Source organism: Podarcis vaucheri (genome assembly GCF_965113315.1).
Source record: "Podarcis vaucheri genome assembly, chromosome: 6".
Classification (NCBI taxonomy): domain Eukaryota; kingdom Metazoa; phylum Chordata; class Lepidosauria; order Squamata; family Lacertidae; genus Podarcis; species Podarcis vaucheri.
Genome location: NC_138764.1, coordinates 56,572,651 through 56,592,421, shown reverse-complemented (window position 1 = coordinate 56,592,421; position 19,771 = coordinate 56,572,651). Strand labels below are relative to the sequence as shown.

The window sequence follows — 19,771 nt, the reverse complement described above, 5'->3', positions numbered from 1 at the left end:
CCATTTTACTCTGTTTTAAAAAGGGAAAGATGGACCTGTGGTAACTCACTGCTACTTTTTTTTATTAAAAAAAAGGGGAAGGATGCAGAAAAATATTATTGAGCTGCCTTCTGGGAACTACCTTGATTTGTACAGAGAATAAAATGAACAAGTGCATGGAATACCTTGCATTAGTGTGAGTTAGCTAAGAAATGAACAGGAAATCTAATCTGTGCACATAGTAGAACTAGAGCATGCCAAAGAAACTATGCAGCAGATTAAAAAAAGCATACAGAAAGCATTTGCACACCACACGTAGTGGAACTGTGAAATTCTTCCACTTGAAAGTTTGTATAAGAGTTCATTAAAAAAAGACAGCAAATGATCAATAGGAATATCAGCTGCTATTAGGATTGCCACAATAAATTGTCTACACAATGTTTTGGGTATTCTTAACACTTCCAGTCTCTAGCTATTTATAGTGAGAAAACTAAATCTGGTTAGTTACCCTGTTTTAATAATTTAGCCCCTCATTCCTAACAGTGACCAGAGTCAGGATCTGAAAACCCACCTACCCCTACCCCCATGACTGTTCTTAGGTAAATCATGAAGAAATGTGGGTATTCCCATTTTGAAATAAAATATGAAAAGCGTGTAAGAGGCTCAGTGCTATTTTTAGATATGTATTACTATGATTTGAATGGGTGATGGAATGGTTAGTCTAAAGTCCGCTCATGTTCTGGTGTTGTCTATTTCTTCTCCCTCTGGTCTGAATGCTATACTGTTGTTTTCGGGGACGCAACTGCCGTATTCAGCTATGCAGTGATCAATTCTATCAGTAAATAAAGTTACTGAAGCAGGAAGAGTAGAGTCTGAAAAAGCTTGCCAGTTTAGTTATATGCTGCTGCTTCACAGTGAGCTGTGCCCAAAGAAATTTACAACATAAATCAATCTATCAAAGTACAAAAAAGAAAGGGGGAGAAATCAGTTTACAAACCTACCAATAAATCCAAATAGGATAAAATCAATAATTCAGAAAACACTGAAGAAATAAATAATCTAGATTTAACTTACATTTTGCTCCATATTTATGTATTAATGGACAATATATGCATACACACACACACACACACACACACACACACATATATATGAATGAATGAGAAAAAATGCTTCTCCTGTTGAAGTTGTATGTTCATTTGTGTTAGGTTGTTATGGAGTAGCCCCTGCGAAAGCAACTGAGGACTGGAAGTGCTCTAGATGCAAAGCTAATGCCTTAGAAGAGGTAAGAAAATCTTGAATGTCATACCTTTTGCTAAAAAACTCTTGTGTATATGTGTGGGCCTTGACCCAGTGCTACTGGGATAGCTTTTGGAATTCTATACATGAAATTGTTCTATTGAAATGTAAATAATATTGTGAGCTAGTTTCTGTTATGAAAATGCTTCATGGAATAGTCTCAAAGGAAATTGGAAGGTTGACTTACTGAAATATATAGGCAATGACTGTTTTAGGCGTGTGCAATTGATGTATGACTGTGCATGCACGTATCATGCTGTCCCCAAAAGTGGCTGGAAAAGGGAGTGGAGCGGAGCTGGTTGTGCTTACATGCACTCCGCTGCTGCCCACGGGGGGTCAAGAACGTAACACCCACACAAAGCAGTCAGTCCCTGTATTTGTGTCTGTGTTTAATGGTAGCCCGTCCATTGAATGCCTCATACTGGAACTGTTACAAAGTGCAAGATTCTTTGAGGTAGCTCTTTTGAAATTTCCCTAAAGCAGTATGTCAGGTTGCACATTGAGATCCCATGTTAAAATTAATATTTATGGTGCTCATTGAGAACCATTATCTGATCTGCTGGTTTAGAGAATTGGGTCCTATTTAGTATGTGGCTTATAGGTACTTGAGCTGATAATGGAACTGGTCTGTAAGAGCCACTACCTAACAATTTGGTTAGGATGCTGTATATAGGCTTAGCATCCAGCTGAATAAGGCAGAGTTCCTGCTTCACCTCCACCTTCAATTTTCATTGGTGTAGGAGGACTTCCTCTTCATTTGTTCTAGAACTCAACCCCATTGATTGCATTCTGCCCAGCATGAGACATATGTTAAGCCCTTCATTTCTGCAGGTTTCTAGTAGAATTGGTTTGACTTCTCTTCCGCTTTAGTATGCTAGCTTGACAAAAGTGGTTAATGCAATAAAAAGAGAGATAAGCTTGTTCAGTCTGCAGGACTGAGCATTTTGTGTGTTTGAGAGAGATAGGAAGGTCCTGTCACAAGGATGAAAGTGAGAATTTCTTCATTTCTTCTGTTTTGGTAACGTGGCTTTTTCCTTTACCTGTCAGGATTGCTGTTTGTGCTCACTTCGGGGAGGTGCACTTCAAAAAGCCAATGATAACAAGTGAGTACCAGGGTAACTGAATATGGAAGGGATGCAGGTGGCGCTGTGGTCTAAACCACTGAGTCTAGGGCTCGCCGATCGGAAGGTTGGTGGTTCGAATCCCCACGACAGGATGAGCTCCCGTTGCTCGGTCCCAGCTCCTGCCAACCTAGCAGTTTGAAAGCACACCAGTGCAAGTAGATAAATAGGTACTGCTGTGGCGGGAAGGTAAACGGCATTTCCGTGCACTGCTCTGGTTTCGCCAGAAGCGGCTTAGTCATGCTGGCCACATGACCCAAAAAAACTGTCTGTGGACCAATGCCGGCTCCCTCGGCCAGTAAAGCGAGATGAGCACCGCAACCCCAGAGTCGTTCGCGACTGGACCTAACTGTCAGGGATTCCTTTACCTTTACCTTTTACTTGGGTAACCGAATATGGAAGGTCTTTTTTCCTAAAATGTGTCAATAATTCACTTAACTTGAAGCAACAGATCTGGGAATTACGAGTTCCTGTTTGGTGCAAAGTGGGTTGAGAGGAAGCACATTTGCTTACCTAACCTTTGTACAAGGCAGGGGTGGGTGTAGGTTTGTTGGTTTCAGATGCATCATCGCCTGCAGCCCATCTTTTATAAGCATGTGCTAACACTCCATCTTCTGATGTTGTTCAGGTGGGTTCATGTTATGTGTGCTGTGGCAGTTCTGGAGGCTAAGTTTGTGAACATCGCAGAACGCAGTCCAGTGGATGTCAGTAAAATACCACTGCAGCGCTTCCGGCTGGTAAGAAGGCAGATTGTTTTGTTCCTTTGAAGTGATCAATAATCCCAGCATATGCTTTTTGATTATTCTTCCATTAACATTCTGATAAAGGATGTAAAATAAGGTTGTTCAAATCAATAAGATAAATGAAGCTGGAGTGCGATTAGAAGCAGAAGCAATTGTACAGGTGTAAAGTAGAACACATAACCTGTATACTGTAACTTCTAAGCACTTCATATATGTTGTTCCAGTGATCTGTACAGCAGCCCTATAAGTTAATTATGTTGTATTATGTTGCAGATAGCAACTTAAAGCTGGAATTATAGCTTGCCAAAGGCCACTAAGTGAACTAATAGCTATAACTATTTGTTTTCTGCATTTACATCCTGCTCTTTTCCCATGAAACTACTAATTCCAAAGCCCTTCCCACCAATTTTTAGTCAATAGTATTCACCTTGCTCCTTCCTGCAAGATGGACACATCTTTCCTAGATGTGTAATTATGAGGGGTTGAGAGACCCAAAAGCCTACTAGATACAAAAGATTAGAGGGCACTGAAATGCCAACAGCACTGGTCATACCAGTGTCAGGTTGAACACACCAGTTGCATAATAATGAGAGCACAGACTGCTTATGCTGCAGAGAAAGATGGGGAAAGTAAACTATCCCAAGGAAATAGGCCATTACTCTCCTGCATCCTATGTATAGTGTGCGGTTAACAGCCCTTTTCATCAGCTAGCAGTGTTGCATTACATTTTGTTCTAAATTACCTTGAGCATAGCAGGAGAAATTTACAAAGCAATATGGCATATACTACCTGCAGCTAACTAAACAGCATGAGTTCTCTATTATTCTTCACAGGGTTCTAGAGTAGCAGTGTTCATTTGTGGAAAGTGCAGTACTGTATTTACTTGATGGAGATCAGTAAGTGCATTGGCATTTTAAAAATGAAACATAAAGCCTATAATAAAACACAAATCAGAACTGACAGACCTATTGAAAATAGGAATTTATCACATCTGAACCCAAACCCTCTCATCTACTTCTCACTTGAAAGAATGCAGATGACTTCTTTTTAAAGAGCATAGGAAAATTCAGAGAACAAATTCTGAAGGGAAAAGATGTTCTTTTCCACTGAGATAGTAATTGTTATACCTCGTTTCTGTGAAAGGAGACCAGTAATTAATTAGGGAGAGGACAATTCATTGCTCATTTTTATAGTAAAGATGAATGAATAAGCTATTCACTGGCAGTTGGCTAAGGACACAGCAAGTAAAACCCAGCTGTAGTTTTTTATGGAATACAAGTGTCCCTGCCTAGCTCAAGAGTCTGTCATCATTATCATTTTATATATATATATATATATATATATATATATATATATATATATATATATATATATTTGCTTTCGTAGATTTTCACGGGTACAGGAATGCAGGTTTTGGTGTCTTCGGGTGTCTTCCCGTGTAAGAGTCGGGGTGTCTGGGCGACGTTTCGACGAGGTCTCACTCGTCATCTTCAGGCTGGTGCTTTCGGCTTCTTGTTACTGGAACAGAGCAGAATCTGGTGTTTGAGTTCCTATAAATACTGTTGAGGGGTGTGGTGTATAGCCTCCAACGTTCTAGGCAGAGAGGAAGTTCCTAGATTAGTGTGCCTTTTCTTCTTTTGTTCCTTAATTACTTGAGGGATATCTTGAGTGAAATAATTACTTGAGGGATATCTTGAGTGGGATATCTAATCAGAAACGAAATACATAAGAAAAGATACCTACTAAACCAAACCAACAAAGAACTGCTCACTCTTCACCTCAAACTATGTAACAAAATCCACCCTGCACTCTGGGACAAATGCAAACAACTAGCCGTCTGGAGAGCTGAAACCGAGACCTCACATAAGACAGACAGACACACCAACAAACTCTACAAACTAGAGAAACGCCAGAAGCCCAGCCACCCTCCACAACAACCCATGAAACAAACAGTACATAACATATCAGACAGGATCCTCACCCCAACTGAAACCAAAGTACTCTCCAAAGGTTTCAACTTTGCAGTCGCCCCGAGACGCATCCCCACGGAAAACATCATATGTGGAGTCGAAGCTAGCCTGACCAAAATCGACCCAGATGAAGCCAATAAAATCAGACTTGAAGTCACCAACATCCTCTGCTCCAGCAAACCACCCAGAAGCAATTTACACAAAGAAGAACAGAAAGCACTCACCAACCTGAGGAAAGACAACAACATAATCATTCTCCCAGCAGACAAAGGCAACGCCACTGTTGTGATGAACACATCGGACTACCAAGCAAAACTATCAAATCTACTCCAAGACCCTACCTACCAACCTATAAAAACAGATCCCACCACCTATCTGGAAAAAACCACCAAATCCAAAATAAAAGCCTCTCCTATCAGTGAAGAAATCCAGCTAAGAATCATCCCCAGAGAAAAATCATCCAGATGCCCCAAACTCTACGGTCTCCCCAAGATACACAAAGAAGGAACACCACTCAGACCAATAGTCAGCTCCATAGGCTCACCTCTACAAAATCTCGCTAAATTTCTCGCTAAGCAACTTCAGCCCTATGCAGAATCCATCGCTTCACACGTTACTAACTCCTTCCAGTTCATAGAAACAATAAAGAAGCAATACCTACATCCCGATGACCTACTTGTGAGCTTCGATGTTGTATCTCTCTTCACTCAAGTGCCCATTAACGAAGCCTTGACAGCCATTCAAAACAAATACAATCCCCCCAAATACATCCTGGACTTGACCAACCACTGCCTAACCAACACGTACTTCATCCACAATGGACAAAGATACAAACAGATAGAAGGAGCACCTATGGGATCACCCCTCTCACCGGTCATCGCAAATTTGTACATGGAACACTTTGAAACCAATGCTTTAGACAAGTCAGAACACAAACCCAAACTCTGGCTCAGATATGTTGACGACACCTTTGTAATTTGGCCACACGGGAAAGAAAAACTAGATAGCTTCCTCACACATCTCAACAGCCTACACCCCAAAATACAATTCACTATGGAAATAGAAGACAACAACCAACTCCCCTTTCTTGACGTCCTAATCTACAAAAAACCTGATGGCTCCCTAGGACACACTATCTACCGGAAAAAAACACACACCAACCGCTACTTACATGCACAATCACACCACCACCCTGCACAAATAAACTCCGTAGCCAAGACTCTCATCTCCAGAACCAAACGCCTGGCTGACAAAGACCACTTGACAACTGAGTTACAGAATCTCTCAAATGTGTTAATCGCCAATGGATACCAGAAAAACAAGGTTACGAAGCTAATCCAAAAAGAAACACCCCCCAAAAACCAAGACACAGAAGAAAACAATGGCATGGCCCTCCTTCCTTATATCAAGGGCACTACAGACAAAATTAGCAAAATCCTCCATAAACACAATATCAAAACAGCCTTCTGCACCAACCAAAAAATAGCCAATATCCTCAGAAACCCAAAAGACAAAATCCAGCTGGAAAACCAAGGGGTCTATGAAATACCCTGCAAAGTCTGCCCAGCCACGTACATTGGACAAACAAACAGACGAATAAATGCACGTATCGCAGAACACAAGAATGCCGTCAAAAAAGAAGAAAAAACTTCCTCTCTTTTCCAACACATGAAAGAAACAGGACACGAAATTAACTTTGCAGATTCCAAATTGCTCTTTAACATGGAACATCACCACAAGAGAATAATCATGGAAGCCATCGAGATAGAGAAACACCCTCACAACATGAACAAGCGTGACGACACGTCCCGCCTGCCAGACATCTGGAAATTAGCCCTCCCCACAAAAACCGACACCAGAACCAGAGGCACACAGAACGCCGTCACCAATCAACCACACCAGACCCAAACCCAGACCCTCTCCACAGACATATTACAGACTCCATCCAGTAGCCAAACTATAGTGGCACCTCCGGATGCTGCACCCCCCTGCAATCCCTACACAGATCTGGCTGGCACAAGGCACAAAATCACAGCTCGCCCCTATACACGAAGCCAAGCCAGAGCACAACTAAATGCAGCACAGCCATCTTCTCAGAAAAACTCTTCACAAGCTCAAGAGGTCAAGACACGAAAGCTTTAGCAACTAATCTACACTTAATGACCCACCCAGTGGTATTCAGAATATCACTCATGAAATCACTCAAGATATCCCTCAAGTAATTAAGGAACAAAAGAAGAAAAGGCACACTAATCTAGGAACTTCCTCTCTGCCTAGAACGTTGGAGGCTATACACCACACCCCTCAACAGTATTTATAGGAACTCAAACACCAGATTCTGCTCTGTTCCAGTAACAAGAAGCCGAAAGCACCAGCCTGAAGATGACGAGTGAGACCTCGTCGAAACGTCGCCCAGACACCCCGACTCTTACACGGGAAGACACCCGAAGACACCAAAACCTGCATATATATATATATATATATATGTATATATTGCTATTCATCAAACAATCTCCGGGCAGTTCACAAGATAAAAATACAAGATAAAAACCCATGGAAACTTGAGCCAGATAAATGACATACTGTCAGGTTAGGGCTGCAGGTCTTCTACACTTCCACAACTTTTGAGACTGGGTAAGCAGAGGCAAAGGTGGGGACAGCATTGATAATTTAGTCACACTTCTCCTTAAGAGATTTTCCTGCTACCCGCTTGATATTACAGTAGCTCCCTCTCACTCAAAGTATGTCTCAAATTTAGTCTGCTGTTTTCAGGTTAGTGTGGTGATATGAACATAATTCATGACTTGTTTTTATTTATGCTTTGGAAAAGCCTTTGTGTTTTGTTCCCACCATGCCTTCATCTCAGTCTTTCATATTACTGTACAGCTAGAATGGGTATCATAGTCCATTAACTGTTGCCCATTTATCTTATATTGTGAATAACCTGCTTCTGTTGTCAGGTACAGTGGTACCCCGCAAGACGAATGCCTCGCAAGACGGAAAACCCGCAAGACGAAAGGGTTTTCTGTTTTGGAGGCGCTTCGCAAGACGAATTTCCCTATGGGCTTGCATCGCAAGACGAAAGCCCATAGGGAAATGCTGGCGGTCAGGAGCAAAGACTTTCGCCCACAGCCGGCCTTCAGAAGAGGACCTCTTCTGAAGACCGGCGGGGGGCAAAAGTCTTTGCTCCCACCCGCCTGCCTCCCCCCCGCCTGCCCCAGGCGATCTTAAAATGCTGGCGGGCGGGAGCGAAGCGTTCGCTGCCGACCCCCAGCATTTTAAAATCTCCCCGTGTCCTGGGAAGATTTTAAAATGCTGGGGGTCGGGAGCGAAGCGCTGCAGACCCCCAGCATTTTAAAATCTCCCCGTGTCCTGGGAAGATTTTAAAATGCTGGGGGTCGGCAGCGCTTCGCTCCCCACCCCCAGCATTTTAAAACGCTGTTCCGAAGTGGGGCGGGGGGGGCGGGAACACCTGGCGCCGCCCCACTTCGGAAAGCTCTTCCGAAGTGGGGAGGGGGGGCGGGGACACCTGGCCCCGCCGCCCCACTTCGGAAAGCTCTTTCGAAGTGGGGAGGGGGGGCGGGGACACCTGGCCCCGCCGCCCCACTTCGGAAAGCTGTTCCGAAGTGGGGAGGGGGGGCGGGGACACCTGGCCCCGCCGCCCGACTTCGGAAAGCTCTTCCGAAGTGGGGAGGGGGGTCGGGAACACCTGGCCCCACCGCCCCACTTCGGAAAGCTCTTCCGAAGTGGGGAGGGGGGGCGGGGACACCTGGCCCCGCCGCCCCACTTCGGAAAGCTCTTCCGAAGTGGGAGGGGGGCGGGGACACCTGGCCCCGCCGCCCCACTTCGGAAAGCTCTTCCGAAGTGGGGCGGGGGGGCGGGGACACCTGGCCCCGCCGCCCCACTTCGGAAAGCTCTTCCGAAGTGGGGAGGGGGGTCGGGGACACCTGGCCCCGCCGCCCCACTTCGGAAAGCTCTTCCGAAGTGGGGAGGGGGGTCGGGGACACCTGGCCCCGCCGCCCCACTTCGGAAAGCTGTTCCGAAGTGGGGCGGGGGGGCGGGGACACCTGGCCCCGCCGCCCCACTTCGGAAAGCTCTTCCGAAGTGGGGAGGGGGGTCGGGGACACCTGGCCCCGCCGCCCCACTTTGGAAAGCTCTTCCGAAGTGGGGAGGGGGGTCGGGGACACCTGGCCCCGCCGCCCCACTTCGGAAAGCTCTTCCGAAGTGGGGAGGGGGGTCGGGAACACCTGGCCCCCCTGCCCCACTTTGGAAAGCTCTTCCGAAGTGGGGAGGGGGGTCGGGGACACCTGGCCCCGCCGCCCCACTTCGGAAAGCTGTTCCAAAGTGGGGCGGGGGGGCGGGGACACCTGGCCCCGCCGCCCCACTTTGGAAAGCTCTTCCGAAGTGGGGAGGGGGGTCGGGGACACCTGGCCCCGCCGCCCCACTTCGGAAAGCTGTTCCGAAGTGGGGCGGGGGGGCGGGGACACCTGGCCCCGCCGCCCCACTTCGGAAAGCTCTTCCGAAGTGGGGAGGGGGGTCGGGGACACCTGGCCCCGCCGCCCCACTTCGGAAAGCTCTTCCGAAGTGGGGAGGGGGGTCGGGAACACCTGGCCCCGCCGCCCCACTTCGGAAAGCTCTTCCGAAGTGGGGAGGGGGGTCGGGAACACCTGGCCCCGCCGCCCCACTTCGGAAAGCTCTTCCGAAGTGGGGAGGGGGGTCGGGAACACCTGGCCCCGCCGCCCCACTTTGGAAAGCTCTTCCGAAGTGGGGCGGGGGGGCGGGGACACCTGGCCCCGCCGCCCCACTTTGGAAAGCTCTTCCGAAGTGGGGAGGGGGGTAGGGAACACCTGGCCCCGCCGCCCCACTTCGGAAAGCTGTTCCGAAGTGGGGCGGGGGGGCGGGGACACCTGGCCCCGCCGCCCCACTTCGGAAAGCTCTTCCGAAGTGGGGAGGGGGGTCGGGGACACCTGGCCCCGCCGCCCCACTTCGGAAAGCTCTTCCGAAGTGGGGAGGGGGGTCGGGAACACCTGGCCCCGCCGCCCCACTTCGGAAAGCTCTTCCGAAGTGGGGAGGGGGGTCGGGAACACCTGGCCCCGCCGCCCCACTTCGGAAAGCTCTTCCGAAGTGGGGAGGGGGGGCGGGGACACCTGGCCCCGCCGCCCCACTTCGGAAAGCTGTTCCGAAGTGGGGCGGGGGGGCGGGGACACCTGGCCCCGCCGCCCCACTTCGGAAAGCTCTTCCGAAGTGGGGAGGGGGGGCGGGGACACCTGGCCCCGCCGCCCCACTTCGGAAAGCTCTTCCGAAGTGGGGAGGGGGGTCGGGAACACCTGGCCCCGCCGCCCCACTTCGGAAAGCTCTTCCGAAGTGGGGAGGGGGGTCGGGAACACCTGGCCCCGCCGCCCCACTTCGGAAAGCTCTTCCGAAGTGGGGAGGGGGGTCGGGAACACCTGGCCCCGCCGCCTCACTTCGGAAAGCTCTTCCGAAGTGGGGAGGGGGGGCGGGGACACCTGGCCCCGCCGCCCCACTTCGGAAAGCTGTTCCGAAGTGGGGCGGGGGGGCGGGGACACCTGGCCCCGCCGCCCCACTTCGGAAAGCTCTTCCGAAGTGGGGAGGGGGGGCGGGGACACCTGGCCCCGCCGCCCCACTTCGGAAAGCTCTTCCGAAGTGGGGAGGGGGGCGGGGACACCTGGCCCCGCCGCCCCACTTCGGAAAGCTCTTCCGAAGTGGGGAGGGGGGTCGGGAACACCTGGCCCCGCCGCCCCACTTCGGAAAGCTCTTCCGAAGTGGGGAGGGGGGTCGGGAACACCTGGCCCCGCCGCCTCACTTCGGAAAGCTCTTCCGAAGTGGGGAGGGGGGGCGGGGACACCTGGCCCCGCCGCCCCACTTCGGAAAGCTGTTCCGAAGTGGGGCGGGGGGGCGGGGACACCTGGCCCCGCCGCCCCACTTCGGAAAGCTCTTCCGAAGTGGGGAGGGGGGGCGGGGACACCTGGCCCCGCCGCCCCACTTCGGAAAGCTCTTCCGAAGTGGGGAGGGGGGCGGGGACACCTGGCCCCGCCGCCCCACTTCGGAAAGCTCTTCCGAAGTGGGGAGGGGGGTCGGGAACACCTGGCCCCACCGCCCCACTTCGGAAAGCTCTTCCGAAGTGGGGAGGGGGGCGGGAATACCTTCTGAAGGCGGGCAGGGGGCGAAAGTCCCCCCCGCCTGCCTTCCCAGGGGCTTTTAAATCGCCCCGGACAGCGGAGAAGTCCTCCGCTGTCCGGAGCGATTTTAAAATGCCGCCCGCCAGCATTTTAAGATAGCCCCGCACAGCGGAGAAGTCCTCCGCTGTCCCAGGGTTTTTTAAAATGCTGGGGGTGGGAAGAAAAGCCCTTGTCCCCCCCCAGCCTTCAGAAGAGGTCCGGGGACAGACTGTCCCCGGACCTGGTCTGAAGGTGGTTTCCCTAGGAACGCATTAATTGATTTTCAATGCATTCCTATGGGAAACCGTGCATCGCAAGACGAAAAAACCGCAAGACGAAGAGAATTGCGGAACGAATTAATTTCGTCTTGCGAGGCACCACTGTATTTCATGTTTTTCAGCTGATGTTGTACAGCTAGGTTGGCACTCTTGTTTATGTACTAGTTCAAAGCCCTGTGCTCTAAATGAGATGCTTGTTCTTTGTCATTTGGGTATTAGACTTTTGGGCATATCAGATATGACATGAGAGCAGGGATATTGGAGGCACCATTCTTGATAATTTCTCAGCAATTATTTGAGGAAGGGAAAGCCCTGTAAGAATTGTGAGGAGACTGCCAGGGAGGGACAGCTAATTGATAAGCCAATAAAAATGATTCATGAGGAGTTTAATGGTCCATCCATTTTTGTGACAAACCCTTGAACAAAAGTTGATGTACTACAAAGCTCACATACATAGGTAAGCATAAGATGCAAATGGTTAACATTTATATGGAATTTGGAGATATCCACAACATTTGAAAAACTATCTCAATATTTCTAAATCAGTCCTATATAAAGTGTGCTTATTTCAGTACCTAAACTTTAAAAATGTAGCATCCAAGCCAGATTTGAAGCTGATATGACTCACTGTCTTTTCTGGTTGTCATGTTCCTTGAATCTGTTGACCCTAAACTGGTTTGTTCACAGAAATGTGTTTTTTGCAAGAAAAGATGGAAGAGAACTGCTGGCTGTTGCGTCCAGTGCTCTCATGGCCGCTGTCCTACATCCTTCCATGTCAGCTGTGCTCAGGCAGCTGGAGTCATGATGCAACCGGATGATTGGCCTTTTGTGGTCTTCATTACTTGTTTCAGGCACAAGATTCCATCCCAGGCAGAGGTAAGGTCATGGAGGCTGTTAGATTTAGTTTAACTGTTAAAATCATTTGCATATCCATACAGGGATGAAAATAGTTAGGAATCCAAAGACATGCAGCACCAGCAAAACACATAGCGCTTGGGAGGGGAAACAGTGATCTCCTTTGTTCAATGGAGGAGCATATCATTTTAGGGCTCTGTGTTAATTGACAGCTTTGGGCAAGTTATCTTACCCTTCCTGGACATAAAATGCATTGGAAGTGCTTCACTCCCTGAGCAGTGGTCCATAAACTCGGAAGTTTTATTTATCTTGACTATGGCTCTTCTTTTTTCTTCAGCGAGCCAAGGCTGCTCTTCAGGATCTTACCGTGGGGCAAGCAGTGATCAGCAAGCACAAGAACGGGCGTTTCTACCAATGTGAAGTGGTCAATCTGACCAAGGAAACCTTTTATGAGGTCAACTTTGACGATGGCTCCTTCAGTGACAACTTATACCCAGAAGACATTGTGGTATGCTATGTAATGAAAGATCCATTCCACTAGAGGGTGTATAGTTTAAGGAAATACCTTCCTGAATGCTCATATTGCATCTCAGTTCATATTGCTGAAGTATTAGTGTTCATTGAAGTGGGACAAATCTCTAAAGCACCTGAACAGGGCTCAGCGTATCACTTTGGGCTGTAGGATGTAGACTCTGAATGGAGCACTTAAAATGCCTGACTGCTATAAAGTACAAATACTTTCCATTTCCTCATCCTTGGTGTTTTTGTACCTTTAGCATCATTTTTTTAAGAGGATGCCAGATAACACCAACTGTGGTAGGAGCACATATCTGAAACACCAAGGATAAAGTGTTCTTTGTTTTTTATTGTTAAACCTTTACATGCATTATTGAGAAAAAATAGGGAGAGGTATCTACGGAGATGAATTAGCCACTACTGATTCCATACTGTAGAACAGCTGTGTAGTTGTAGCACCAGATTTGAAGTGTAAACAACTGCCTATTTAAGGCAGCAATGCTCTATGTGTAACACAAGTTTCATTCCTAACAGCAACTAAGAGAGAGCAGTAATTCCGCTTAATGAAAGGTCTGATGCCTCCTCAACCCCCATTCATCCACTCAAGTGGTAACTCTCTCCAGAGTGGGTTGGATAGTCAGCAATATTTATTCTTCCCATTTGTAAATAGATAATGTTTATCTTTTTTAAAAAATTATCCCACATGATAGAGTCAAGATTGTCTCCAAATGGGTCCTCCAGCTGGAGGTGAAGTTGTTCAAGTGAGATGGACAGACGGCCAAGTTTATGGAGCTACATTCGTGGCTTCGCATGTTATTCAGATGTACCAGGTAAGGACTGAGTGAGAAGGGATTATACCTCTTATCTTCTGTCTCCCGTCTTTTTGTATGGGTTTTTTCCCCCCTGATGGCTTACTAACTTGGAGGTCTACTACTTCTGCTCAATTCACAAACTTATTTGTCAGTTGTACAAGTGGCAGATGGCATCTAGGCTTGGCCATAGTCAAGGAGCACTGGTTGAGCTGAGCATTTGAAATTTGACTTGCTTTAATTGTGGTTGTGTGCTATGATTCAAAATATCTGTCCAAGTCCCTTCGCAGTCCCCCTCTCTTGCTGTTAGCTTGTCTTTCACCATTCCCACCCTGATGTTGCTTGAGGGCATATATGCAGATTCAGTGTTTGTTTCTCAGCATCAGTTCAACAAATGCAGAAGCCATGAGGGGACAGATGGTAAGATGGACATTATCCTGAACTCAGGAAGGCATGGATTACTGTGCTCACTTGACAGTTGCCTGATTTTTCTGGATGTAGGTGGAATTTGAGGATGGCTCCCAGCTGATGGCAAAGAGAGATGATGTGTACACTCTTAATGAAGAACTTCCTAAGAGGGTCAAGTCAAGGCTGGTGAGTCAAGGAGCAGGGGAGGCTGATCCATATAGTTCTTTTCACAGAGAAGTAAAGTTATAACTCAGACCTTTCTGTGCCTGAGATAGTTCATTTCATGTAGCTATGGGCATAGGTGAATTTTAATTATTAATGTACGATGAGGGGGGCACTATATCCCTGCAAGGCGCAATCCTTGATTTTAAACAGCGTTCGTGGATCTTCTCGAAACATTGTAAAATCCCTTGTAACTAGCCCTAATTTTATTTTAATGACTGGCAAACTGAACTGATGCTTCAGAACCTGCCATTTAAAAGTCCTGAAATTGAAAGCCCAATTGATCACCTATTTGTGGGGATCAGCTGGGCCACCTCTAATGCAGAACATGAATGGCATTCTCATAGTAACTATTTTGGTTGATTTCTCTCCCACAGTCTGTTGCATCTGACATGCGCTTCACAGAGATCTTCACAGAGAAGGAGGTCAAACAAGAAAGAAAAAGACAGAGGGTCATCAATTCACGCTACCGTGAAGATTACATTGAGCCTGCACTGTACCGAGCCATTATGGAGTAGTAGCTGGCAACAGAATTGCGGTGACCACCTCCAGGTGGATCCTAGCACTCCAGCACAGCAGAGGCCAAACAGACTGTCTTTACATCCAGGTTTTTTAAAAAAAAAAAAATAATGAAACAAACTTACCTGATTCTGCAGCACCTTGAAGGTGGTTGTCAAGTAATAGGATGGATTCGACTTTACTGGCAAACCCTAAGTCTAGAATTTGGGAGCACTAAATTATCTGACTTCCTGAACCATTTGGCTCACACCAGCTTGATGGCTTCACTTTTGGCAGTGAGTTTCTTTTTGAAGTACAAACTCTTCTCTACCAGAGGAAAATCTTCTTAATACAACCCCAGGGAGCAACAGACAGCTGCAGTGCTATGGATGAACCCCCTGCTTTTTCCTGGATTAACTGTCTGGTTCAGGGTGTGTTTCCCAGCTCACCATGCCTGCACAAAGCTGGCAATGTCACTGGTGCTTGACAATTAATTCCTTTTTATATTTATAACCCTGTTTTTGTCATGAGCACGTGTTTTTTCAGCATCACCTCTCTCAGACGGAGCCAGGTGGGATGAAGAAGGGAGAGTGAAACTGATTAGCTCTTTTTAGTCCCTACTTCTTGAACCTTTGATTTAAGTTTTTGTCCTATTTTATATTCAGAGACTTATTTACTCATGCGTTTAATTGTAATAGTATGTGCCTATGTAATAGGAAACTGTTTGGAGCCATTTAGCACGTGCATTCCTTGGGCAAGAGAATCCTAGGAAGTACCCCTCATTAAGGCAATAAGGACCGCAGGCATTCCAGGGCCCTGGTTCTCCTGGGAAGACGAGAAGTCAGGCGCAGGCATGTAGCAAGGATGCCTTGGAAAATAATTGTAAGCGTATCTCACTGGCTTTGGCTCCAGCTTGTGGGGTGTCTTGAGTATAAGTTGAGTATTTATAAAATAAGTGCAAAGGTCAGCATTATTGGTATTTCTGTTTAGGAACTTTATGCTGGTTTTGCCCTAAACTAAGATGGTAAAAGTAGCAACAGAACTCATGTGTATTTGGTCCTATCCAAGGTGTGGAAGTTCAAGGGGTATGATTTTGGGAGAGAGAAAGGGCTGCTTTTGTGCTTTACAACAATGGGGACAACTTTACGTACGTTCCAGAGAAGAGTGCAAGCTACTTTTATAAGTATGTTATTGCAGTGTATGTAGGGCCATATCGTCATGAACTTGCCCTTATCTGACCTTGGAAGATAAAAGTACCCTCTTGTTCATTTGGCTGCTCTGGCAAAGGATGTGGTGCCACAACCCTCTGTTCAGCTATTTCTCTTGCTGTATAAAGATGTGCTGTATCGGAAATTTTAGGGATGGAGTGCCTTCTTACACAACAGACTATGTTGTGGGGTAGGCCACTGCTTCTGTATCAGCCTTGCAGTATATATTGTAAATTCTTATAATGTAATTTGACCAAATTCTCCTTCAGCTTGCAAACACAATCTTCAGGCATTTTTCTGACTCTTCTCTCCCTTTATTAATTGTAATTTTGGTGTGGCCTGAGGCAGCCCATAACGGGGGGGGGGGGGTAATATAAATCTTGATAGCCAGTATTAACTTGCTCTGTGTGTTATTTGAGAGAGTCTAGGAGTGGGGTGACTTCAGAAGCAGTGTATGTGGGATCCCTGAACGCACACACATGTACATACACACAGCAGACTGGAGGATTAGAAAAGTCATTGCATCTCATTCATTTCTGTGACTGTTCTTTGAAGAGTGGCAGCTCCCCAAATGTATAAATCTGCCTTTGGAGAAACACTTCAAATATTCTTGAATGCTTTTCACTCCCTCAGCTATCTGGGTGGGTGGGTGGGAATACTTTTTGGTGCTTTGGGTAACAGATTCCCTCTGGTCGGTATTCTTCTGGTTCCCCAGGTATGATATTGAAAAGCGGAGTCTTCTATCTTTCTTTTTCCCAGGAGCCTCTTCCTGTCCCAGCTGGCATTTTCTGCATCTTGATTCAGGAAGGATTGTGTTTATATACAGAAATCCTTATGTTGGCATATTTTTTAAAAATATGGCTTATTTACTGTTATGCTTCAACTGAAATAATGGGCTTTTCTGTATCAGCTTTGAAACTGAATCATTACCTTAAATATTATCAACATACAAGGGGGATTTTTCCTTATGCTTTTGTTTCAAATTGTCTATGGGAAAAACTAGTCTAGAAGGCATTTAAATTCACCCGATAAAAATAGTCTTGAACTGTAGCTATACTGTGGCTCAGGGCCTTTTCTGAATATTTTTTAAAATGATATCGGGGTTGAATATGTGTGTCTCTGGAAATGACTGTTCCTATTCTAGACTGTGGGTGAACCGGAAGATAGATTGCAACAGGTTAAAGTAAAACAAATTTATATTGTGTGGAGACAATATGTAAAGTACATTGTGGCTGAACCAGCACACTTTGTGAGAATTCTAAGGATTCTACCAGAACTTACTACAAGTATTCTGCTCTACTACTATTATGGGTGTGTGTCTTGCTTCATTTAGATCAATTAAATGCATTTAATCTTAGTCAGCATAGGAGATCAGTGAAATAGCAAAGCAGGTGTCTGTCCCCCAAAATGCCAATTATTAATTTTATATAATGACTGTGGGAATTCATTTGTACTGATATTTTAATAGGCTTTTGAGGAGTTAAACTCCTTGTTATTTGCTTCTCCCCTACTTTAAATACAAATTAACTGATTAAGATGCATGAACAGCAAGGAGCAGGCTGAACAGAGTGTTACAGACATTATGTCATTATTACCCTTCTCTAAATTGGACTCCAATAATTTCTGACCTGTTTGAAGTTTTACTGGCTTTGCAATGGCAATGTGAAATGGAGACAAGATAGGCAGCTTTATGTATTGTTTTCAACCTTATCTAGTAATATAATTTTGGACTAGACTCAACTGATTAAATCTGAAACACTTTAACATTGTAAGCCTCATGTATTTAATTACATCATGGAACCTCTATTGCTTATCCCAAGTTCTTCCTTTTGTATCTTTCCTAGTTACATGGTAGTTTGGTCACTGTTTACTCTTAATAACCCTGGATCACCTGATTTTTCTCCTCCTCCCCCCAACCTTCAAGGGTCATTCCAGATATTCTGAAAATAAATGTACTGCAGTAGGGATATGCCTTATGCACACTTGAATATACATTTGGAAGTTCATCCGGTTTTAAGCCCACAGCTCCTAATTCAGAAAATGATAGGCAGATGAAATGTGAACAGTAAGAGTGAGAATGAAAAATATAGGTAAAAGGATGGAACACTTTCTTCCTCTCTATCCTCCTCCTTTTCTTGCAGGATGGGATGGGATGGAATAAACGTGATTTGCACAATGGTAATATTTCCAACTGTAAAGTGATAGGTGAACTCTCCTGGAAAAAAAATTCTCCATAGAGCAGCAGAAGTGACTAACTTGTAGTCCAACAATCTCTGGAGAATTCTGCCCTACAGAATGCTTTCAAACATACACACACATTGGGAAGGGGAAGGAACTTTACTACCCTCTTCCCAAGAAAAGCAACAATACTTTCTGAAAAGGGGAAAGGACAGCAAGCCGTGGGGAGGCCTTGATAAAGATGTAAGAGGCCCTGTTGGTTTCCTTAACAGGAAATTACAATATTGAGCATTTGCCTTGAAAAGCAGAGGAAACTATGAATACATGTTGCCCAGCAGGAAATTATGTTTGTGAGCATACTTTGGTGCATCATTTCCAGTGCAGAAACAGTTGGCCCTTTCTGCCACTAGTTACAACTTTAACTTTCTCAAAGGTAAGATGGTTTGGTTGTGCTTTTGTGGCTTCTTTGGGAGAGAATTGGCAGGCAAATTCAGTTTCAAGCCAGACCTGAATTTGGCAAATCTGTTCCTTGTCTTCCAGGCCCGTGCAGAGCTTGTCTTGAGGCCCAGGGCAGAAGTCTTGTTATATAATAAAAGTTACAAAGTCAAAAAAAAAAGCAGCCGGTCCAGTTACATAAGATGGCAGAGCCACTCAGCTTACCCCTCTGAAGCCCAGGGCAAGTGTACTGAGCTGCCCACCCCCCACTCTGCACAGTCCTGCTGGCATGTACTGAGATGTGAGATGAGCTGTTTCAAAATCTGCCAAATTCATATTCACTCCCTTCGCTGCAAGTACCAGTAATTGAAATGTCTCAAAGGTGTGGGAGATGTAGCTGCTAACAATGCTGTTCTCTAGGGTTTACCCACATGTGGTAAACTTCCGCCCCCAGCCACTCGCCCCTCCCTCACCTGTCTTTGCTCTCCGGCCAGACCAGGTTTCTTGAGCAGGGTAGGCAGGCATGTTTACTTTTTACAGAACAGGACAAAATAACACCGGTAAGGCTGCCACCACTCCCTTTGTCCCGGGGAACCCAGAGCCACAACCCAGGGAGAAGGCTGTGCCCCGTTATTGCTGGTTATCCCCCCTCCACAAGCTGTATCCACAGACCTGCAGACAGAAATTCTACGGTAGAGCGCAACCAAGCATAAGGCTAGGAATTAGCTTTTCCCCCGGAAAGGCACACAAACCAAAAACAGTTTCTGTCTTTAAAATTTATTTTAAAAGAACATAAGAAAACATGCTAAAATAGCAGGCACTTCTTTAAGTTACAGGCAAGAAAAAATAAGAACATTGTAAAATCTAACTAACTTACATACTCACAAATAAAGCAAAGAGAGAATAGTTAGAGTCCTTTCAAAGTTCCGCATTCAGAGGCTTTTGCAATTCTCCATCACAAAGGACGTAAGGACAGCTACTTAGATGGAACATCAGCAGCCGGGCGATTTGCGGATTGCAGAGCGCGCTTTCTCAGCCATTTCCTAGATATTTTATCCCCGATTTGCACATGG

At 46.2% G+C, this 19,771-nt stretch overlaps 1 protein-coding gene across 1 annotated transcript in view; it reads left to right on the top strand.

The window, feature by feature from the left end:
- Positions 1 to 17,849, top strand: part of KDM4A (lysine demethylase 4A) — a 31,132-nt gene extending 13,283 nt beyond the window's left edge. The window contains exons 15-22 of the mRNA XM_082228831.1: positions 1,188 to 1,264; positions 2,326 to 2,381; positions 3,028 to 3,136; positions 12,257 to 12,445; positions 12,762 to 12,932; positions 13,651 to 13,770; positions 14,251 to 14,343; positions 14,757 to 17,849. Coding sequence (XP_082084957.1) covers positions 1,188 to 1,264; positions 2,326 to 2,381; positions 3,028 to 3,136; positions 12,257 to 12,445; positions 12,762 to 12,932; positions 13,651 to 13,770; positions 14,251 to 14,343; positions 14,757 to 14,897 — 956 coding nt within the window. The 3' untranslated portion in view covers positions 14,898 to 17,849. The remainder of the gene's footprint in view (positions 1 to 1,187; positions 1,265 to 2,325; positions 2,382 to 3,027; positions 3,137 to 12,256; positions 12,446 to 12,761; positions 12,933 to 13,650; positions 13,771 to 14,250; positions 14,344 to 14,756) is intronic.
- Positions 17,850 to 19,771: the final 1,922 nt, after the last annotated feature.